At 42.2% G+C, this 24,646-nt stretch overlaps 1 protein-coding gene across 1 annotated transcript in view; it reads left to right on the top strand.

Annotated features, from left to right (window-relative positions):
- The window catches only part of Mamdc2 (MAM domain containing 2), a 121,674-nt gene that overhangs the window by 52,242 nt on the left and 44,786 nt on the right, over nt 1–24,646 (top strand). Inside the window, exons 3-5 of the mRNA XM_090329669.1 lie at nt 13,949–14,220; nt 16,315–16,399; nt 20,405–20,542. Of these exons, the coding sequence (XP_090185795.1) occupies nt 13,949–14,220; nt 16,315–16,399; nt 20,405–20,542 (495 nt within the window). The remainder of the gene's footprint in view (nt 1–13,948; nt 14,221–16,314; nt 16,400–20,404; nt 20,543–24,646) is intronic.

Here is a 24,646-nt window from a genome sequence, read left to right as displayed (position 1 = left end):
ACACCAAAAGCCACAGTGGAGCTTGGCTCAAAGTGGTAGAATGCTAGCCTTGAGCACAAAAGCTCAGGGACAGCACTCAGGCCCTGAGTTCAAACCCCAGGACAGATAGTCTCCCTCTCCTTCTCCCTCTGCCTCTGCTTCTCCCTCTCCCTTTCCCTCTCCCTCTCCCTCTCCTCTCCCTCTCCTTCTCCCCCTCCTTCCCCTCCCCCTCCCCCTCTCTCTTCCCCCCCCCACACACTAATAAATAAAGCATTGAGTCCACATAGAATGTGGCCCTAGAGTTCTGAGTGTCCTCACCCACCTTGGTCTCCACTCCACAGAGCCTCAGTTATTATTTCACATAGTGATAGAGTGGAGAGAAGAAAGGATTCCACTAGTTCAACCCATTTGATCTGGGAGGGTCTGAAGTGAACTCCCAAGTTGAAAACTCCCCATAGACAAAGAACTGACCTGGAACCTAAAGTTGCAGGGCTCCCTGTTAAATCTGAAGTATAATGCCTAGCCTATGTTAGGATAAGTATGTCCAGTGTAATAATTGGAACATACCTGAGTGTCTCTAATTGCTCAATCTGGCAGAATGAAATCTTGAACTGGATGCCTTCCCAACTGCATTTATCACTGCATTTATTTGGCTTTCCAGACCTGTGAGATGACCAAAAGTGACTGCCTAACTCTGTCATAGGGTTGCTATAAACCTTAAACCAGCCTCATGCTTTGTGAATGAGTTGAGTGCTCTAAAATTGTAAAGAATGGGCACAGTTGCTCTCAGGGTAATAGTTATGAAAACACCAGTCTCCACAGAAAGCCATTTATTGAAACCTATTACCTGTCTTCCAATTTTTCCTGTGATTTCTTATAAGGCTTATATTTATTTTCATTCTTCAGGAGTGTTTGTGAACATATAAAACAGCATATAAAATCACCAAAGGGACTTTCTTTTCTTTTCTTTCCTTTTTGTCAGTCCTGGGGATTGAACTCAGGACCTTAGGCTTTCTCAGGTCCAGAGCTCTGTCACCTGAGCCACAGCACCATGTCCGTTTTTTTCTGTGTATGTGGTATGGAGGAATCAACCCAGGACTTTGTGTATGCTAGGCAGGAGCTCTACCACTAGGCCATGCTCCTAGCTCCAGGGACTTTATTTTCAAGATTCATCGTTTTTGGACACAAATGGCTAGCCTTTATACCATCTATGACTGGCTAGCCAGGCCCTTCTACTTAGTTTCCTTAGCATATTTTTATGGAATAGGATAAGTAAAATAGACATTTACGTTGAATATAAGGCCTAGCCAAAATCCAGCTGTGTCAGAACCACAAGAGTAGAGCAGAACTTCAGAACTTCAGAAGGCTCCTTGGATAGAGATTCTAGGATTTTCTTTCAAACATTTTTTCCTTGACTGTGTGTGTGTGTGTGTGTGTGTGTGTGTGTGTGTGTGTGTGTGTGTGTGTCCATGTGTGCATAGACTTGAATGCAGGGCTTTACATCCTTATTCAGTTTGCTTGCTCATCATTCTCTACCACTTGGACCATACATCCAGTCCAACATTTTGCAAGTTCGTTGGAAATGGAGTCAGTCTTGGTCTTTTCTATCTATACTGGTTTCTGAGTAGCTAGGATTATCGGTGTGAGCCATCACTTCCTGCTATAATACTATATTCCCGGCCCTTGTAAGCCTCTATGCAATGCAGTGGAAATGTATTGACCTCCATAGTTGTTTCCTTTTCAAATGGAATGTCTTGTTCCTGCTTGCTTTTACTCTTTATGATAGACACAGAATTTGCAATGAGAAAGTGCAAAGTAAACACATGAATATCTATCTATGTGTACATAATATATATATATATATATTTGCCAGTATTATGGTGAAATTTCCCTAGGTACTTTTAGCTTCTGGTTTAAAGCTGAGATGCACATATCTCTTTTTATTTCATAAAACTGAACAATGTGTAAGCAGAAATATTCAGCTATGTTCTCAGCAGTGTTGTTAGCCAAACTGGTCAAATGGCATGTTGGATTCTCTTCTAACAAATGAATACAGTTTCCACAAAAGGAGGATGTGTTATCCCTTTCTGGTATGCTTAGGGGATGTATGGAACAACACTAGACAATCTCATGGTCTTTTAATGTCATTGCCATCCATATTTTTTTGCTTTGTTTTGCCTTGTTTTTACTGAGACAGAGTCTTGGCTATGTAAGCCAATAGCTGGACTTTGACCTTGTAATTCTCCTGTCTCAATTTCTTTGAAGGCTGAGATGATACATGTGACCTATTATTCTTGCTCTTTTATTTTAAATAGAGAGACATTTCTATGTTTGTAAGGGATAGCTACTCCCCTGGACAAGTCTTATAATGGAAACTGTATTCTGAGAACTGATCTTTGATCGAAACAAACCCTGGGGCAATGAAACCTTTTCTTAGGCTTTCCTACTTAGTAAAGCAAAAGCAGTTCCCTTTTCAAATATCTGCTGGCCTTTCCTTGTAGGTTCATTGCTTGGTTTTCTGTTGGTAGTTGCTAAGGTAAACTTCTCTTCCAAAGCAGCTGCTATAATCAGCTGGATTTCAAGTACTCCCTTTGTGAGAGAGGCAGACAGACCTCTGGCCAGAGGTTTCAGATATTGACAGCTTGTTGACTTTGGAGATTGCCTCCTAGCCTTTTTGCTCCCTTTACCAGCCTAATACTATGCAATCTTTTAACATTACTTTGCAGCAGTATCCAGGATGGGAAGATAGTTTTTCTTTAGTCAGAGAAAACCAAGATGGCATTCAAGACAACTCAGCAATACTGCCCAATCTTTTGCATATAAAAGAGAGATTAGCTGGGGAAGTGGTGCTGTGACTCAGTGTGGTAGAATGGTGGCCTTGAGCTGAAGAGCTCAGGGACAGTGCCCAGGACCAGAGTTCAAGCCCCATGACTGACAAAAAAAATATTGAGGCAGTCTGTAAAAACATAGTATATAAACAAGGCTTCCATATATGGTTGTGTGCTTTGTGCAGGGCATAATTATACATGGTAGTTATGTTGAACTACCATTAATCAAGTATGGAGCATGTTACCAAGGATGCAGGAAGTCATAGGGTGAAATATATGAGGAAAAGAAATGAAATAATACTCTAGGTAAAAGATGAAGCATCTAGAAATGTCTATAAGCAACTGAAACCTTAGCTTAGAGAAACTAAAAGAACTTTTGTGGCTTCACAAAAAAAGGATGTGGTTTTCTATGAGTGCCAGACCACTTGGGTTTTATAAGTTAAGTTCAGAGGAGAATCCTATTTGGCTATAAAAAGCAAAGCAAACATGTTGGCATAGTAGAAAGTGAGTGGAGAGTAGATTATAATGAGGTAAGAGTAAAACAGGAATACTTCATGGATGTTTAATGCCATATCCTGACAAAAGACAGATTTACTTTAATGTGTGGACTCTGGAGGAGTGGATGGCTTTGGGAGAAATCTATTCCTTAAACCAAGAAGACCATTAGGACTTTGAAGAATGAGGGAGTTGTGTGTGTGGGGGGGGGGTGGAAATCAATGAAGATCTTGAGATTTCTTGGTTGTTCATTAGATATTTAAGGTTCCATTCATTTCCACATTGAAACACAGCAAAAGTGTAAATAATTCAAGTGTGTGTGGCATATCTAAGTGGAGATGTCCAAAAAAGTTAGCTATAAGGGTCTTGCAGTAAATAAAGGATCAGGTCAGAGAGAAATGTGTGGAAATCATCTCTGCATACATAAAACTGAAAGTCAGAAGTAGTGAGTTTGGTAATTTGCCTGCAGACAAGAAAAATAATAATGGTCAAAATTGGGATATATTTTTCTTTCATAAATGAAAAATTAAAAAACAGAAAGTGAAGATTGTTTAGAAGACCGCATGCTGTGACTCAGATTCTCCTATTTCTCCATATTATCCAGAGTGAGAGCTTACATCCTCATAGTTGCTTTAGCAAAGTCCAAGGGAATTCATAAGATATGGAACATTTCATTTTAAAACCAGAAAGACACAACTATTTAGAATGTTTTGGTCACTCTAATCACCTCCTGGTCTTAAGATGACCCTACAACCTTGCCACAGCACCCATGCTACAGATAGGAGAAAGAGAGAAGGAAAGACAGCAAAAAGGACATGGCAGCTAACTCCATGCAACAATCCACCACCATGAAACACAAAGAGGGAACAGAAGTATTATTTTCCTAAACAATGATCCCAATCCAGCATGGTTTTCTTAGTGGATTAGAATGGATATTAAAGTTGGCAGTTAATAGGTACACATCACAGGAATACTCCTCAGAGTAGAAGATCAAAACCAGACTCAGTGAAATGGGAAGAAGGATGGAGAATGCTGAGACCCAGAAAGAGCAGACCAGAATAGGAACAAAACTATTGTAGCAAATAATCAAAGAATGAGAAGGAAAAAAAAAACATTTCAAGATCAAAGGCAGTTCTACCAGTGGGCTAATACTCCCGTGTGATTTTACAAATCAGAGCCTCTTGTAAGGTCCTCTCCTCACTGAGTAAAGTAAGCCAACTCAGCAATGGAAGAAGTCCATCAGAGGAAGAAGAAGGCCAATATAGTCTAGTGTTTGTAGCTTGTGTCCAGATCAAGATGGTCCATGAATCCCCATTGTTCATGTGTAGTGACTGCCCGTCCTAGAGAGCTGTAGTGTGTACCAGTCCTCCCAGTTTTTGTTCCAGTTTAACCCTAAGTGTGAAGCAACGTTTTTGGGGGGGCATTGTTGTCCAGGCTTCTACAAGGCAACATTCTGTAGAATTTCTAGTCATAAGCAAAACACTGGTTCTACTCACTAGCAAAGCACATCTTTATTTATGACTTCGGAAGGGAAGGAATTTTGTTTTTTGGGAGATAAGCATTGTTTAATAATGATTAAATGCTTAATGAATTTCTCAAGCCAAGAGATACTATGTAGGATCTTAGGAACACTGAAGTGAACTTGTACTTGGAAAAAGAGTTTACCACTTCCATAGCCCTGTGCTGGAATAGCACTGAGATTGATATGCTGTCATTTTATGCTGTTCTCTAAATGTAGGCTTTCCTTCTTTCCTGAAGCTAGGCTATATTTGAAGTTCCCCACATGAGAGATGTTTGTTGTTCTAAGAAGACATTCATCTTCTAGAAGGGATTTCTTACCACTAGGGACCAAAATAGGATGGCAAAAGCTGGCTGCTTCTTCTCAATTATAGATCGTTCTGCCTGTCATGCTTCAGAAGTGAGGCCTGACCATAAAGATGCACTGCAAATCAACCATCACTAGTATAGTCTCTTCTCAGGAGAGTTAGATTGAATACTTTTTAAATCTCATTCATCTCCTAATCCTCAGAAACAAATCGAAAGTCAAGGTTTCATGAACTTTTATTGAATGAGATTGAGAAATCTCTTGACTCTGTCTTTAGGCATGGCAATAAAAGAGAGAAGATAAACTATTCCTATCCCCCAGAAAAGGTTTACTGGGAAAGATCATGCCTGCTTTGCAAAACCCGTGAAATGACCCTTTCTAATGCAGAAAGGTGATAGTAATTCTGATGCCCTAGTTTATGGTGGATGAGATGGTCCATTGTGTCAGTATCCAGTCCAAGTCTTAGGAGTCCAGGTCTTTGTGGAAACGGGCTTCCCTTTAGAGGCATAATGCCTTCTGTTCAGTGTAAGGTAGCTCAGAATTACTGTCACTGGGCCACAATGCACACAATTCTCCACAATGCACCTTGTACACCAGGCTGATACCCGGAGGCCCTGAGCTGCCAGTGATGGCCCCTAACCCCTGCGACTCCATGTTGCCTCACTCCTTGCTCTCACTTTATTTGCAGGGATATTTTTCTGGAGTTGAGTCCAAGACTATAGACTATAGGGTGTCTCTGGAAACCAAGGTACAGGAGCTGCAACCTTGACCTGGTGAATTGTTTCATGAATTCCTTTTATCCTGATTTGCGAAATGGTGCTTCTACCACATAGGACCATTGGATAGGATGAAAGTCAGGAACTTACACAGCCTCCTGAGTAACTAGGATTATAGGTGTGAGCCTCTAGTGGCCTGCTCAATAATTTCTTTTTCAAAAAAACTATCCTTATTATCTTAATACAAAGATTTGCCATTCATCGAAGCAATTTTTGACATGGGAGATGAATCCTTGAAAGCTATGCTCATTTTCATGTGATTAAAATTGTTACTTTTCTAGTTAGTGATCTATTAAATAAATAGCATAGGATAATAGTGATATTGAGAACTTCAAGCAGAAGGTAAGAATATGACACTCATTTTTGCAGGCAAAATAGCTTATTTGCCCAGTTTCTACAAGTTGTGGCTGGAGTTTAAACCAACACCTGGCTGGCATATAACCACATAGTATATACCACTCCATACTCTTCTAGGCAGCATGTAATTCAGGAAGGGATCCAGGAAATCAGGTTCTAGCCTGAGTTTGAGGGCTGACTACCAGCTCTGGAAAGGAAGTTGAGAAGAAAAAAAGCTCATACTGGCAATCCTCAACAACAAGAAGGCAGTGCCATTGTCTTGGTTAGCAGAATGGTAAGAGGTAACCAATAAAATGTTTTAGCCACTGCTGTCAGATCTGGGTTATAGGATGTCAGCCAAAATCATATCAGGAATAAAAATGCTGGATTCCACATGAGATGATCTAGGATAGAATCTAGGGCCTTAACTGCAGAACCCCAAACCCAACCTGATAATTGGTCACCAAGATATTCCCTCACACTAGACATGACACAGGTGTAGATTTCAACACCGAAGGATTAACTGAAGTAAAAACAGTATCCTATCAGCTTCGACAAGATGTTTTATGCCTGCTGCCTGGGTCATTGCTTACTCTGATCCAGACTAGAAAACAGGAAGAAGGAAAGATAAACTTTCACTTTCTCTGAGGGGTGATGAGAACAGAAAGAATTAACATGACATTTTACAAAACATGCTAGCTATATACGTCATTTCATCAGACCGTCACCTCAAAACCCTGGAGAGACAAAGCCATGTCTCCGGTGAGTTTTACCTTCTAAAATCAGAACAGAAGGTGCAAGTCATAAAAATTGCCCTAGAAAGTGCTTTAATATTTAGAAGGCATATGGTTTTCTGAATTAAAATGCTATATCATTTTTATGCACAATGCAACCACATTTTTTTTCAGGGTTGAGATCCATATTTTGTTTGGAAGGTGATGAGATTCTGAGATTCTCATGAAAAATGTCAGCTGTATATGGGTGCCTACCAGGGGTTGGACTAATTGCAATTGGTTTGTTATTTCCTGATTATAACAAGTGCTTTTTCAAATACTGAATGTGTGTGTAACGGGAATATATTCTGTTATCGTAACCATTCTGCAGAAATGAGTAATCCAATTTGTCTAAGTATGATAAAGTCTTAAACCTTGCAAGGCTATACACTGCAAATCTTGGATGGGCTCAGATTTTTTTAAATCTAATGTTCATTAAAACAAGCAAGCTTTTCCTCTTATTATTTCCAGTGCCTGTGTGAGATAAGACTTGTTCAGACCCTGGGGCAGATGGAGTCTTTCTTTTTGGGCAAAGTGATTTAATTAACATATTTGAGTGCTCAATTAATTAAAAAATATCTGTTTGGGTGTTTATGGCCCTCTTCAAAACCCATAAAGATTTTATCACTTCCAATAAATGTCTCATCAATCACTTCCGATGGCTGCAAGCAGCTGTGTTGGAAGTGAATCCTTCAATCCTTCAGTTTCTTCCGGACTCTGTGTGTTCCACATTGGAGTTAGTAATCTCCTCAGGTGTTTCCAGGTGTGAACTATGCACCCCCTGTGTAACTCTAACCATGCTTTGCCTTTCCCTTATATATGTTTAACATTTCTGGTGCATTGGTTCTCTACTTTCATTTGTTAAAATGATGGGGTAAAGAGTGATATCAGCAACGTGGTATTATAAAGACTTTAGAAAGTCCTCTCCCCTAAATTGAATAATGGCAGGATAGTGAAAACCAACTTTTTTTTTTTTTTGCCAGTCCTGGGCTTGAGCTCAGGGCCTGAGCACTGTCCTTGGACTTTCTCAAGGCTAGAGCTCTACCACTTGAGCCTCAGCACCACTTCTGGCTTTTATCTATGTATGTGGTACCGAGGAATCGAACCCGGATCTTCATGCATGCTAGGCAAGCACTTTAACCACTAGGCGAAACTCCCGGCCCGAAAACCAACTTTTTAATTTACATTTTCCTCCTCCTCTTCCTTCTGCTCCTCCTGCTCCTGCTCTTGCTCCTCCTGCTCCTCCTCCTCCTCTTCCCTCTCCTCCTCTTCTTCCTCTTCTCTCTTTTCCTCCTCCTCCTTCTTTTGCTAGTACTAAGGCTTGAACTCAAGGCTTAGGTGCTGTTCCTTAGACATTTTTCCCTCAAGGCTGGCACTCTACTATTTGAATCATACTTCTTTTAGCATTTTTCTCCATGTTTAATTAGAGAACGTAAAAGACTCCCTGTTCACTGACTTTGAACTGCAATCCTCAAATTTCAGTCTCTTGAATAGTTTGAATTGCAGCCATGAGGTACTGGGATCTGGCAGAAAAATTAACTTTTTTCCCCCTTCAACTCTGGGTCTGGGCTCTGTCCCTGAGCTTCTTTTGCTCAAAGCTAGCGTTCTATCACTTGAGCCACAGTGTCACTTCTGACTTTTTCTGAGTAGTTTATTGAAGAGAAGTCTTTGAACCATGATCCTCAGATCTCAGCCTCCTGAAATCTGAATCATGAATCAATGACAGCCAGCTTTCAGGTTGTTTGCCATGGTTTGTTTCCCCTGTAGTACAGGAATGCAAATCCCAGGTTGCTCACCTCCCAGGCCAGCATTTTCCACTAAAGAACATCTCTAGCTCTACTACTGTTTCTTTGTTTCAGGAAAGGCTGTCTATGGAAGACCTCAAGGAACCCATATTTCTTTATTTGTTTAAGTTAGGCTTGAACTCAGACCTTTCAGCTCTTGCTCAGCTTTTTCCTCTCAGGACTGGCACTCCACCACTTGAGCCACACATCCACTTCCATCTTTGTCTGGTTAACTGGAGGTTAACCAGAAACCAGCATAGCAAAGCTTGTCTGCTCAGGTTAGCTTTGAATCATAATCTCAGATTTCAGCTTCCTGAATAGTTAGAATTACAGGTCTTCCATCAGCTGTCCTCTCTTTTTTTTGGGGGGGCCAGTCTCAGGCTTGAGCTCAGTGACTGAGCACTGTCCTAGGGCTTTCTCCAGAGTAGAGCTCTACCACTTGAGCCACAGCACCACTTCCAGCTTTTTCTATGTATGTGGTACTGAGGAATGGTACCTGGGTCTTCATGCATGCTAGGCTAGCACTCTACCTCTAGGCTATGCTCCTGAGTTGGCCTCTGATTCTTGATCCCCCTACCTCAGCCTTCAGAGTAATGGAATAACAGGCCTGTCCCATCATAGCCAGTTAAAGGCATTATAATGCCAAGTTCTCTTCCAGAAATTCAAATTTTTAAGCCTCTGAAAATCAACCAAAAACTTACAACACCAGGGAATTAAGACATATACCTACATAAAAATTCATGTATCAATGTTCATAAAAGCATTATGATTCATAGTTAACTGAAAGATGAAACAATCCAAATTTCTATCAGCTGGTGAATGCATAAATAATGACCTATCTATAAAATAGGATATTCTGCAGCCTCAAGATTATAATTATATGAAATGTAGTACCTACTGTAATATAGATGATCCTCAAAAAAAAGAAGCCAGTTACAAAGGGGACATATATTATATGAGGACATGTCTAGAAAAAACAAATCCATACAGACAAAATAGATTGATAGTTTCTAGAGGATAGGAACAGGGGAATGGAAAATAATTACCAATGAGTATGGAGTGCGGCTCTTGGATGTTGAAAATGTTTTAGATAATGAAGATGCTTGCACAGCTTTGTGAACATATAAAACTATTGGATTGTACCAGGCACCAGTAGTTCATGCATGTAATTATAGCTACTCAAGAGGTAGAGATATGAACATTGTGGTTCAAAGCCAGACTGAGCAGAAAAAAAACCCATGAGTCTCTTATCTCCAAAAAGTCAGAAGTGGAGTTGTGGCTCAAGTGGTAGAGCAGTAGCCTTAAGTGGAAAAAGCCAAACAAGAGCCTAAAACTCTGAATTTAAGACTGGCACAAAAAGAAAAAAAACCACTACTGAATTGTATCAAAAGGCTAAATTCTAGGCATGTGAATCCGTTCTAAGGAAAACTAAATGCCAATCTCATTAGGGTAGCATATGTGAAATATTTCATTCTAACTCTGTCATTGGTAAAAATGATTCTTTTTAACAAAGTAAAAGGATAGAGGTTGCAAAATTGTTTTAGAATAGTAATTGAACTGGACACAACATGGGGGAAGTCGCCATCTTTGAATATGAATACTTTGCTATTCTGTCTTCCCTCTAAAATGTTTTCAAATTATGTCATGTTCTTTCTAGTTCAGTGCAGCCGTAACATGACCACAAAATACACACTTGCATTGAGACCAGAAGTAGGGATTACCAACAGCTTCAGTTCAAATGGCAATGCAGACTCAGGGGCAGGGGCTATGTGGAGCCTATATTTAGTGGCTGCCACAGGTGTCTCCAGGCTAGGCATGGAAAGTCCCTATTTATCTGTAGCTTGGTAGTTACAGTAAAGGTAGGTAGCACTTGTGCTAGTTAATTGAACTAAGGAAAGTGCATTCTTTTACTGAGTAAACACAAAATCAGTTGTGTTAATAAGCTTTGAGGTGCCCTGTAAGGCAGTCTCTAGGCAGATCCACAGGGCAAGTCCTTTAAAAAAGAAAAAAAGAATTGGATCTTGGAACGTACCTTTGTGGTACATTCCTTCCTAGTATGCATGGAGCCCTGGGTTTGATTCGTTGGTACTGCACACTCAGAAAAAGTATATGCTTTTCACTGGAAATGGTGCTGTGGCTCAAGTGGTAGAGTGCTAACCTTGAGAAAGCCCAAGAACAGTGCTCAGGCCCTGAGTTCAAGCCCCAGAACTGGCAAAAAGAAAACAATATATAAAAGACCTGGCACAGTGGCTCATGCCTGTAATCCTAGCTATTCAGGAGGCTGAGATCTGAGAATCATGGTTCAAAGCAAGCCTAGGCATTAAACTCTGAGAGACTCATCTCCAGTTAACCACTAGAAAACTGGAAGTGGCGCTATGACTCAAGGGTGATAGCCTTGAGCTGAAGAGCTCAGACACAGATCCCAGGCCTGGAGTTCAAGTCCTACAACCAACAAAAAAAGAAGGGAAGAAAAAAAGATAGAATCTAAGATCTATCAGTTAAATGCTTAATGTGGCATGCCAGACTACATGAAATAGTCTGTATTTCTGGCTGAGGTGTTCAAAAATCACTCAATAGCTACCACTAGCTTTCACTAGCTAGCAAAACATTTGAAAGAGTACTCTGTGTGTGTGTGTGTGTGTGTGTGTGTGTGTGTGTGTGTGTGTGTGTGTGTGTGTGTGTGTGCGTGCACTTGATGTTAAGGATGGAACTCAGGGCCTTGAGCAATCAACCATTAATGTATTTTACATATCATTAATCTGGAAGGTTCTTAGCAAAAGAACAATAACTTGTGTATTTTTAGTAGACAAATATACTAATATATGCACAGATGGCTATACTAATATCTAACAATATGGTGAGAGAGAACATCAGCAGAGTTTTCTTTCTTGATATGAGGTCTTGGTAGATAGCCCAGGGTAACTTCAAACTTTTAGTCCTCCTGACACAATCTCTGACACTGCTACAGAACATGTTTGCCTAAGTTGGAGATAGAACAGTCTTGTACTGTCTCCTCCCTTCAGGTGACAGATCTTTCTTCAATAATGTGATTAGAGAATGAATCCTGTTTCCCTGTTCGACATTGAAAGCCAATAGTTCCCAAAGTGTGGTCTGAAAGCAACAGCCATAGACATCAACTGACTCTTCTCAAAACGCCATCAGTTAGCAATACAGGACCACCTTGGACCTGGAAAGGAGGGGGCGAAGGGATGTGAAGAGAATGGTTTACGCTGGGATATGCCCTTGTCGTGATCCCCAGCTCAAATTTGAGAACAACTGCTTCCAGATGAGTTGTTCCCTGTGGGAGTAGGTCATGGGTAGAAAGTTGAGGAGAAGCCAGCACAGAGCCTAGGGAGATTAAGTCTCAGTGGCAGCGAAGTTAGCCTTTAATGTGAAGCTTAATGGGATTCCCTAGTTGTACTTCTTTCCCTTGCTGTGTCCTTTCCTAACTCTCCTTCTTCCTCAGTAAAGATGGGAAGTGCTTTCTAGATCTTCCCCATCCATCACCACCCCTGTCTCCACACCCACACTACCAACCTGTTCAGATCTCCTTCTTCTGCATCAGTAGCAGAGTAAGGGAAAAAAGTTAGTATCTCCACATTCCCTTAGTATGACTCAACAATCTGCCAGCATCAAGAGCCCAGTGGAATACTTGGAAACCCCAATAGCTCTCCAACCTTGTAACCACACATCACACCTCGAAAAGTACAGGTTCCTCCTGAGAGTCCCCAGATGCAGAAGGTGTTGATGTTAGCAATAGTTGCAAGGGTCAGACTTTCTCACAGGGAGTTGCCTGCATTGCTCCAGAAGCCACTGCTGTGTGTCCCCGCTGGCTGGTTGCTATGTTCAGAAGATTGTCATTTGGAGACAAATCTCCATTCGGAAACTCTTTCAGAGGATTCAAATCTCCCTGAAGACAATGCCTGACTGTATCCCACTTGTGAGGCTGGTGATTGCTGAGCTGGGCTCTGCTGGGCTCTCTGTACTGGTCACAGAGCCAGGAATCCTGGCTGGAGTCTGCATTTGGAGCAACTAGCAGGAGAAGAGGAGCAGAGAATAAAATAAAGAACAAACAAACCACAGAGACACTTCTCGGTCTATCCAGTAAGGGTTTACTGTTGACCACCAAACTATGGCAGGGTGGTATGGGCATGCCACAGGATGGGAGACAGCAGCTTCTCTGCTGATCTGAACAGGCAAAGCTCTGAGCAAGCATGACAATTCTCAAGCCAGAAAGACTACACGTCCCTGAAGGCTTAAAGGCAATTGAGTCACTGGTATAGGAAGTCAGGAGGCTAGAGTCAAGTATGAAAGGCTAACCCTAAAAATGCTGCCCCATATCCTGGAGCAGCCAATAGCATACCACATGTCAATGTTAGGAGACTACAAAGAGAGGGTGGAAGAGAGAAGGGAAATAGAAGGATAGAGAAAGGGAAAGGAAGAGGAGAAGAGAAAAGGAACTGGAAGTAGGGGGAAGGAGTGAGGAGGAGGGGAGAGGATGGAGGAGGACATAATGGGTGCTAGCTCCTTGCTTCTCACCCCTATGTAGCAAGTTTTGTATGGGTGTTCCCAGTTAGCTATCAGAACTAGATAATTTGGTCTTGCAAGAGTCTAGGGAGACGAGTTTTCTCTTACCTACTATAATGTAGGCCTCAGGATGAGGCCTCAATACCCAAACTGATTCAGTTTACCACAATGATGCCAGATAAATGCATGTTAAATCATTAGGTAGGAGGGGAGCTATGGAGGGAGAAAGTTGAATCCACCCAGTCACTTTGTCTCCAGTCTTGGGGGAAACCCCTACTATCCTGCTCCTCCAGGCTCAGTATCCCCTAGCCAGGAAACCTGCTGCATTTGGGGTCTGCACAGTGCTAAGCGGACCTGCCATGAGGTAATACAATAAGCACTAGATATCAGTGTCAGAACTAACCAGAAGTGATACATTCAGGACAAGCTGGACAGCATGTGCTACCCTCTGGAGTGAATCAACAAGCCAGGGACCCAGTGTGTGGACAAATTCCAGTGGGCTGACAATACTCACTCGTAGATTATAGCTGCCTACAGATTTAAGGGTCCTGAGTTGTGTCTTTCTCCAAATTGCGTGTGAAGAAGATGCGCCCATTCCTTACCTTGTGTTCTTTTCTCTTTCCAGGCCATTATGTGTATGTGGACACGTCCTTTGGCAAGCCTGGGGAGAAAGCAGTGCTACTCAGCTCTGACTTACAGGCTGAGGAATGGAGCTGCCTCCGTTTGGTCTATCAGATAGCTGTGCCTTCAGGGCCTCTGTCGGATCCCAGCCAGCTGAACCTCTATGTGAGATTTGAAGATGAAACATTTGACCGCTTGCTTTGGTCAACTAAGGAACCCTCAGACAGTTGGCTCATAGCCAGCCTGGATTTGCAAGACAGTTCAAAGAAATTCCAAGTAAGTAAAGTTTAGGGGGAAGAGACAAGGCATATGAGATGTGTTTTGTGCTAAATGAAATCCTTTTTTTTCTATTTAGGTTAGTCGTGTCATAGAAGATCATTAGTAAATGTAAATTATTTTCTTTATTCTTCAAAAGAAGTGCTTCTTTTGGGACATTTCCCCAATTTAAATGAGACTTCTGTTTAAATTCTGTAAAAATTTAATTGGAAATGGATTTTCTAGAATATTCTTACTTCATACAATTACCTTCATCCTTCTTAAACTGTGTGTGGTATATGTATCTCCTCCTCATTGCCTAATAGCTAGAAAAGTTGGACAAGAGCTGGGCGAATCACTCCTGTAAGCCTAGCTATGCAGGAGGCTGAGAGCTTACCATTGGTCTTAAGCCTCTTTGGGCTTAAGGCTAGTGCTCTATCACTTGAGCTACAGTACCACTTCTGACTTTTTGTGTATTGTTTATTGGAGATAAGTGTCTCACAGACGTTTCCTGCCTGGGCTAACTTTTAGCTGTGATCCTGAAATCCCCACCTCCTGAGTAGGTAGGCTGGGCAGAAAAGCCCTTGAGACTCCTATCTCCAATAAACCATTCAGGAAAAAGTTGGAAGTTGTGCTGTGGCTCAAGTGGTAGAGCACTAGCCTTGAGCAAAAGGAAGCTCAGGGACAGAGTACAGGCCTTAAATTCAGGACTAGAAAAAAAGTTTCCAAGATATTCTAATAAAAGGAGGAAATGGAAAATATTTTAAAAGGGAAAAGATAGTTACAGGACATGTCCTGTTTTCAAATAGATTTGTTTTTGTCAGAAGCACTGAGAAAGGAGGATAGACAATGTGAAAAGTTGGGTGTGGGCATAAGGAGGCTGGATCTGGCCACAGAGGGCAAGGAAGTGAAATTTAGTAAGAATATGTCATTGAAAGCTCAGGGAACCTTCATGAAAACTTTCTCCATTCCCAGTGTACCTTTTAATTCCCATCCCATGCTTGGTTTTCTTTGAAAAGTTTTGGAAAAAAAAGTATCTTCTCCAGTGCTGTTTGCCTGGGGTCCCCTCCCCAGTAGGCAGTCACTAAAGGAAAAAGATTGGGGGTCTGAGTTTCTTATTTCACACCATCTTCCCAATGATTATCACATCCCAAATGCATCAGCATAGTTGCTAAACTGTAAGGTTGAAATGGATAGTTGTTCATTCCAGAAATAGGGCCAAAAATTGGAATGATCACATCCCTTGAAATTGGTTGCATGAAAGCTAGGCATGGTAGCTCACACCTGTAATCCTAACTACTCAGGAGGCTGAGATCTGAGGATCATGGTTCAAAGCTAGCCCAGGCACTAAAGACCATAAGACTCTTATCTCCATTTAACCACCAGAAAACTGGAAGTGGCACTGTGGCTCAAGGGGTAGGGTGATAGCCTTGAGCTGAAGAGCTCAGGGACAACACCCAGTCCCAGAGGTCAAGTCCCACGACTGACAAAAAAAAAAGTAAAAAGATAAAAGAAAAAAGAAATTGGCTGCATGAGTTTTTATGCTTCTATCTGTTCCTCCTAGTGTCAAAGTCTCAATTTTTCATCCATGCAGACACTATAAAATGTCCTATCCATGAGCTCAGATCTAGACTTTCTCCTTTTTCCTAAAAGGTTTCTTCCCCCATGCCCACTCCGGGTTCTCTGCTCTCACTTCCTGGTCATTCGTAGCATGGGTTATCCCCAGAGATACAAGCAGTCTTCTCCACATTATCAATCAGTGCTACCACAAGCACAAGAGATGGTGATGATTGGGATGGGAGAAGATGGCTGGCTCTGAGACTCAATACACACATTACTAACTTGCAATTTCTGAAGATCTCTGTGTGTGTTTAAGTACACACACACACACACACACACACACACACACACGCATACGTGCACATGAGGGCACATGCATGTGTGTATTTAAACACTTTATAAAATCCATAGTGAAATTCTGCCCAGATGCGATGAGCCCATTGCAACTCTGCAGGCCTTGAATTTCTGTGTAGCTCCTTTCTAACAGCTGCAGTTTTGAACAGGGAACAAAGTACTTTGAAAACTCACTGCCTCTCTTCTCCATGTGTTGTGCAGATTTTAGTAGAGGGAATCCTAGGCCGGGGAAACACCACGAGCATTGCCCTCTTTGAAATCAAGATGACAACTGGCTACTGCATTGGTGAGTCTTATTTTCAGCTCCATTAGAACACACATATTCCTTGAAAAATCTGTAGTTGGAAGGCATTGAAAGACTAGCGAGCACTGGGCGTAATCCATAGCTGCTTCCATTCTTTGCTAATATAACCTGAAGGTGTCACCTGGTTTCCCTGGCTTTGGAGCCTGTGGGAAGGCTCATTAGCATTAGCATGGATTAAGGAAAAGTAAGTCATGCCATGACTGTCACCTCAGTATGTCCACATAGCTTCAATATGTTCTCATAATCATTTCTGGAACTGGGTATGGTGGGCTCGTGTCTGTAAACTCAGAACTGGGGATGCTGAGGCACAAGGATTGTGAGTTTGAGGTTAATATCCTGAGGAGATATTCTCTCAAAAAGCCACACACCTCCCCAACTAATACTAGATTGCTGTAAAATCTTGTGTTGTTTTGCTGTTTTTCCTATAACCTTTCCCAGAAAAGTTGGCATTGTATTTGCCTCTTTTTCCCCACCATTTCTCTCTCAGTAAACTATTACGCCTATCTTAATAATCAGAGCTTCCACCAGGCAGGGCTGGTTGAACATCTTCCCAGGTGGTATTCCACGTGGAGTGCTTGGAACATGGTCATTAATGAACCCATCAGATGCAGCTGAGCAGTGCCCCCTGTTGGCTCGGCCGGCTCACTGCACCTCTCAGCTGCTGTTCACCTGTAAAATGGGGCTAAAATACTTGTGCCAATAAATGAGATCATGGATATGAAGGTAATTGGTAAAATATGAAGATAACTGGGGGGTCTTGCATGTCAAGTTCTGAGAGTCCAGGAAGAGAAGACACTTTCTGCCCTGTGGATACTCATCCACTGACAAAAATCTGTGTACATAAATACTTTCCGGGGGAGATGGGAAGAGGAAGAAAACCACTGTCTGAGCAGCTTCATAGGGAGGAAGAGCAGAACCATCCAGGCTGAGCCAAATTTGAAAGAGAATCAGTGCCGAGCAGGAAGTTTCCTCCAGAAAGAACCTGGATGCAGGAAAATGAGCCTGGACCTACTGCATTATGTGTTTGGGAGGTGCTATAAGTTAGACAGCAGTGGAGAGGCATGCAGCTGTGGTTTGCAGGTGATGGCATTTCCAGCTGCCACTTGGAAAATAAACTGGAGACAAAGCACATATATGGGTATGAGCTAGAAAATCCCTAGGAAGCGTCTGTAGCCTTACCTAGGGGGCATAACACAGGCCTTGCACTGGGGGTTAGCAGTACAAAAGGAAAGGGGCAGTGGAGAGGGAAGATTTTTCAGCACTGACAGGACTTGAAAGCTGAATGAATGTAGAGAGAGAGAGTAAAAAGTCAAAGGTTCTTCTCAAAGAAAAGAAGCCTTTGTTAATTCCCTTGCATCTCAATTCCCCTATTGACCTTTCAAAGAGATCTCTTATGCAAAGGAAGGAAAACAGACTGGGAAAGTATTTCTTAAAGATACAGATTGTTTAGGCCAGTTCCTCCCTTGAACTTCTGTGAATGTGGTATCCCCACGTGGAATGCTTGGCATATGGTCAAAATGAACCATATGAGCGTTGGCCCCCTGTTGGCTCAGCCAGCTCCTGGCACCTCTCAGCTTCTTAACTGCCTGCAAAATGGGGAGAGATGCTTGCCTCATTGGATTCTTGTGCAAATGAATGAGATCATAGATATGAAGGGAACTGATAGAATGTTGGACACTCAAGAAATGTTAATTCTGTGAATCACCTTTCTTCCTTCCATTTTACTTTTAAATGGGAGATGGCAATATTTTAATCTTGAGCGTTGAGTTGATTCATATAAAATGCTCAGAATTCTGCCTGCTGCACTAAAGAATATTTCATTTTCTTTTTATGATACTCTATGGCAGCCTTTGGCACTGAATATTGGGCACAGGTTGGCAGACACTGCAGTGGAAAAGTTGAAAGTAAATCTTAAAAATACCCACTAGTGTAAAAACACTTTGACAACCATAGCAACTAGAGTACTGGCAGGCAGGAATGTGGGGAGGCAGGAAAACTCAGCCTCAGAGATTTAAAATAAGCTCATCAAAGATACCACAATGGTGTGAGTGGGATGGGTTGTGACCCAGGATTCACATAGAGATGACTCAGGAGCTATCATCCTGTTCCAATTTGTAGGGCCTAGATAGGAGGACTTCCCAGAACCTGGAAATATCAGCTGTATATTGAGAGCTTCTTAGGTAGGCTGTGATATGCAAATCATGTCTGGACACAACCAATCACATTGACTTACCAGGGAGGGAGTTGAGGGAATAAACTATGTCCTGTGCCTTCTACCACTATTGCTGTGGAATTCCACAGCAAGCCCAAAGTCAGTGCACCCCATTGGTCCAGTCCAGATAAGTCAACCTCTTGAGGATAGAACAGGTAGAAGAGGACAGAATAGAAATTACCTTTTATGTGTTATTTTTGTTGGGTTTTGGAGGTATTTGTGGTTGAGCTCCAAGCCTTATACTTGTTAGGACAGGCAATATACCACTTGAGCCATACCTCTATCCATTTCTATTTAAGTTGGGTCCTGTTAACATTTCACCTGGCTGGCTTTGAACCACAATTTTCCCTATTATATAGCTTAACAAGATTAAGTAACTGGGGGGCCGGGAGTTTGGCCTAGTGGTTAAAGTGCTTGCCTAGCATGCATGAAGACCCGGGTTCGATTCCTTGGTACCACATACATAGAAAAAAGTCAGAAGTGGTGCTGAGGCTCAAGTGGTAGAGCTCTAGCCTTGAGAAAGTCCAAGGACAGTGCTCAGGCCCTGAGCTCAAGCCCAGGACTGGCAAAAAAAAAAAAAAAAAAAAAAAAAAAAAAAGATTAAGTAACTGGGATTATAAGCATGAGCCACCGCACCCTAACCTGTTTTAATTACAAGAGCATAAGGGCCGACAGGAGGACTCTGGAACCTAGATTATGCCTTCCCTTCTATTCTGATTAGATGTTTCTTTATAAGAAACACAGGGCTGGATGTCCCGCCTGTAATCCTAACTACCCAGGAGGCTGAGATCTGAGGATCATGGTTCAAAGCCAGTCTAGGCAGGAAAGCCCATGAGGCTCTTAATTCCAATTAAACACACACACACACACACACACACACACACACACACACACACACACACACACAAGCTGGAAGTGTAGCTGTGACTCCAGTGCTGGAGTACTAGTGCCTTGAGCAAAACAGCTCAGGGAGACAGTACCCAGGCCCTGAGTTCAAGCACCCAATCTGGCACACGCACTCACATTATTCCCACCCCCACCTGCCAAAAAAAGGTAAAATGCCTCTATGCGCTGATCATACAAAACAATATTTATTAAATTAACCCCATGAAATGGAAATAAAGTTTTTCTTTGTTGTTATTGTTATTGTTTTTCTTTTTTTTTGTTTGTTGGTTTATCTGTCTTTGGGAGTATAAGGGGATCACAAAAATGGAAGGACAAAAAATGAAGAAATACAACAATGATACTCACTAGATACTATGTTGAAATGAACTGTACAACTTTTGAGTGAGGATGGAAGGGGGAAAACTGGGAAACAGTAGAGGAAAGGGTGACATTGTCCAAAAAGAAATGGGACCAGGACACAGAATGGCACAGAAATGAGAGACAAAAGATGAACAAAACTCTCTGTGTTCTTCACTACATTATGTTGAAAATGAACTATGCAGCTTTGTGGGTAGACATGTGAGGAAGAAACTGGGAGAGAGTGCGGGAAGGGGTGACATCCAAAAAAGAAATGGCCTCTTTATCTGACTCGTGTAACTATAACCCACTATACATTCCCTTTATGAGAAACCCCCTCCAAAAAAATGTTGATTCATTATAGGACCTCTCCTTTTGACCACTACTAGCCCTGGTCCAGCAGTTCTGGGGGCAAAGAAAGAATCAGTGTGAGGTTCTGGCAGAGGATCTGAGGGTAAACTCTTCAGTGTTTGTGGTGGCCCCGAGGTGAGATGAGGGGTCCCTGAAGTGTGTTTTCATTTCTCTTCCACTAGAATGTGACTTTGAAGAAAATCATCTCTGTGGCTTTGTGAACCGCTGGAACCCCAACGTGAACTGGTTTGTTGGAGGGGGAACAACTCGAAACATCCACTCCAACCTCCCGCAGGACCACACCTTCAAGAGTGAGCTGGGTGAGCTGGGAAACCTCCGGAGTTCTTCTCCCAGAAGGGATGCCTGCCCCTTGCCTTAGGCTGACTGTTGTCTCTGTCCTCAGAAAGGAACTGGTAGAAAGGACCCGCAGATCTGGCGGCTAAGGAGGGAAGGGGAGACAAACTGTTGGATACTTGATTGATCATTCTTACTGCTATGACAAAGCTATAGTCATCCTAGGTTACTTCTCACTAAAAGTAGATGGAAGGAGGGGAAGAAAGTCTTTAAGAACTTCCCAATTGACAAGGGAGGGAAAGCTAACCTTGAGGATAGATTCTGAATGTGGTGTGCAGTAAGGCCCCCTGGCAGCCAACGAAGGGGATTCTTTGCAAGACAAAGTGGAAGGTCTCCATGACTCAGAGGAGGAAGCCTCCAGAAGGAAGACCAGGACAAAAGACTGCTTTTGCTTGGCCCTTTGTGGGATTTGTACAACCTACACCTCCCCATAATTGCAAACTATTCTAGTCTTCAGCTCCAAGTTCTTCTCCAATAGCAAGGAGATTCTGCCGTCCTGATTTACCAACAAGAACAAGGATAGGAGGTTGGGTTCTGTTTCAGTCTATTTTCTCTTTGGGGCCTTTGCAATATAGATACAGAGGTGATCTGTTCAGTCCCAATTAATTAATAGCCATGACACCACACATCTGCGCCTGAAAATCCAACCCTTCCTTGTGATTTTACCCTAACTTCTCTAAATTGTATTATAGTCCATTTATTAGTTAATAGCCCTGTGATCCCCACTTAACACACAATATTCTCTCTGTCTGTCTCTCTGTGTCTCTGTCTCTGTGTGTTTCTTTCTGTCTCTCTATATCTGTCTGTCTCTCTCCCTCTCTTTCCCCCCGCCCCGCCCCTATCTCTCTCTGCCTGGACTCCTATGTAAGTATTCCCAGTATTGAAGATGTGGTCTTAAAAGATGAGCTCCAAAGATTCTGAGGGATTTTATTTGAAAAACGGTATGTATTTGAATCAAAGATTTACCCATGGGCCAGATGTAGTGACACATGCCTGTAATCTTAGCTACTCTGAAAGCAGAAGAAAAAAAATTATGATCCAAAATAAGTCTAAGACAAGCCTGAGCAAAAGTATGAGGCCCTATCTAATAAACAAACTAAAAGCAAAAGGACTATAGTCACGGCTCAACTGCTAAGAGTATTCTGAATTCGGTTCCCAATACCATCAAGAAAGAAAGACAGGAAGGAAGGAAGGAAGGAAGGAAGGAAGGAAGGAAGGAAGGAAGGGAGGGAGGGAGGGAGGGAGGGAGGGAGGGAGGGAGGGAGGGAGGGAGGGAGGGAGGGAAGGGAGGGAGGGAGGGAGGGAGGGAGGGAGGGAAGGGAGGGAGGCAGGGAGGGAGGGAGGGAGGGAAAGAAGGAAGAAAGAAAAAAAGAGAGAAAGCAAAAAGAATGAAAACAGAGAGAAAGAAAGAAAACTTTCAAAAAGAAAAAAAAAGTGTTTAATGCTCTAAAAAAAAGCGTTTGCCTCTTATCTTTGATTTGCCTTCCAATGGGGCATATTGATTTTCCCTGAGCTCTATCAATTTGGGTGGCAATGTGAGATTAAATGGTTCAAATGTCTGCCTGCAACAGCAGATTTTGTTCTCTATAAATGCATCTCATGCTCATTCATATACTAGGAGCAACTTAGGCCTTTGCTTCCAACCCCCACCCCCACCCGAAAAAAAAACCCTAGACAAACACAGCATTAGCATCCCTTATCTGGGGAGGTGTGAGATTTAGCCCCAGGTCAGAAATATTGAACCTGCAGTGAAGATGGAGAAAGACCAGTGCACTGGTCTGTGTGTCGTAGGGGAGGAAACAGAATGGAATGGCTGCAAACTATGATGTAGATATGAGATTTCTTTCAATTGCTGTGTGTTTTAACGGTTTAGCCAGAACACTTTGTCATAAGTGTCCAACGAGCACCATGTCCCCAAATTCTTCTCACACAATAGAAATGGAGAACAGATGATACAAGAAAAATTGTTGTATTAAACAGCACATGCTTTCATTTCTTTTTCCTTACTTGGATTAAATTCATTATTGCATGTGGGTTTTTTTTTTCATTTGTATTTTATGAAGTGCAACAAAATATTTCAGAAGACAATCTACTATTAGCTCAGGTTATTACTCTTTTCTACATGCCTTTGCCAAAGAGAGAGGTGGTGAAGAAACAGAGAGACAGAGGGATAGAGAGACAGAGGGAAAGATAATTGCTGAAAAAATGAGAGCAACTCATCTCTTGGCTGAGATTTTTTAAATGCCTGCTTGGGGCACCAGTCTGGAAAGGAACTGGATACATATCTCAGAAAGATCAGAATTATTTTATTCCACCTACAACCATGAGATAGACAAATCACGTCTCCATCACATGTGACACACCTTTCTCCTTTTGATTTGGATCGAGTTCAGGAGTTATCTCATAGCACCTACCCACTTGTTCTGTGCACTGGATCCATTTGGGCCATGGTATTAGCACTGGGTAGAGAAGCAGCTTTATTAAGTTCCTTAGCATTGCCTTTTGTGCCGTGCTCAGCATCTTCTATTGCAGCTTCCTAGTCAATTTCACAGACAGACTCATTTTCAAGGATTAAGTTCAATCAAGTCACAACTCCAATGTCTCCTCCAATTCAAATCTTTCCCACACAGAGAAGAAGCAGAAGAGACAAGTTCTTCCGTTGTCACTTTCCACCCTTTCCATTTCTCGTCTCTTCCTTTCCCCTCCCCCTCACTTACTATGCTACTCGGGATCCTTCAGGGCAGAAGAAATTTCATAGGCTTTGGAACTTAAGGAAAAGAATGACAAAAATATTTTTACTTGTCTGATGTTATTTAATCTGGAGTTGATTCCTTATACAGTGAAGGTGGCAAATTCTGGCCACTGAAGAATGAAATTCCACTCTTTCACTCGAGTCCCCAGACAGGAATGGTAGTCTTCTTGGCAATCCATCTCTGAATACCCCTTGCCTATCCTGAGTAATGTGTTTCTCCCAATGGCCCTTTACTATTGGAGTACTATGTTAGGAGAAAATCCTCCAGAGAAGAGTCTCTAGATATTGTAGCCCAGCTATCTTCTAAAGTCTAGAAAGGTAGCTCATTGGCAACAGAAATTCCCCACAGTCTGCTTTTTCATTTTTTTCCCTTTTTTTCTGTATGTTCTGGTATTGGGACTTGAACTCAGGGCCTTGAACTCAGGCTTGGCTTTTTTTTTGTTCCAGGCTGGTGCTCTACCAATTGGACCCTACCTCCACTTCCAAATTTTTGCTGGTTAATTGGAGATAAGAGTCTCACAAACTGTTTGCCTAGTCTGGCCTCAAACCTCAATCCTCACATCTCAGCCTTCTGAGTAGCTAGAATTACAGGCATGAGACACCAGTGTGCTCAGTTACAGTCAGCCTCTTATTCACTGTAGGCATTCAAATGCCAGGTGCTTGCCTCTTCACTAACTTCAGTGTTCATCATCAAGTTCACTGAAGAACTCTGGTCACCTTCACATTAAGGTCAAGGGAGTTCCACAGCCCTGAATGTTATACACATTGAGTGGAGATAATGTCAGAATGCAGTTTCCCTTCTCCACCCCTTCCCCGGGTGGCTCTCTTAAGCCACCCTCCCACCATTAAAGTAAGAAAGGGGAATACAAGCTCTGACTCTTCCCTTGAAAGGATAAAAGCAAACATGTAACAAGTGCAATGCCATCAGACCTTATCTCCTCAGAGAAAGACTGCCTTCCATCTCAGGCCCATTTCTAGTGCTCTCATGTCTACTGACTAGAAGGGAGAGATGAGATAAAGTCTATAGGGTGACCCTGAGTGCATATTTTGGCCAATGACTTAAAAGGTCTTAGTTCATGGTCTACTGAATCCATTTCTTTGGGTCAGAGATGAGACAAAACATGGGAGTGAGAATGTATGGTGGAGCCTGCTAACTCATGACAGCCAGGAAACAGAGAATAATGAAACCTAAGACAAGGCACATCTTCAATGGCCTATTTCCTCTAACAAGGCCCTATGTCTTTGTTGCATTTGTTACCATCTCTTAATATTGCCATCAAATTATGAATCCATCAATCCACTGATTAGACTAGAGCCC

The sequence above is a fragment of the Megascapheus bottae genome, chromosome 3 (assembly GCF_031878675.1).
Source record: "Megascapheus bottae isolate mThoBot1 chromosome 3, mThoBot2.hap1, whole genome shotgun sequence".
Classification (NCBI taxonomy): domain Eukaryota; kingdom Metazoa; phylum Chordata; class Mammalia; order Rodentia; family Geomyidae; genus Megascapheus; species Megascapheus bottae.
Note: the sequence above shows the minus strand (reverse complement) of the source record. Positions and strands in the feature narration are given on the sequence as shown.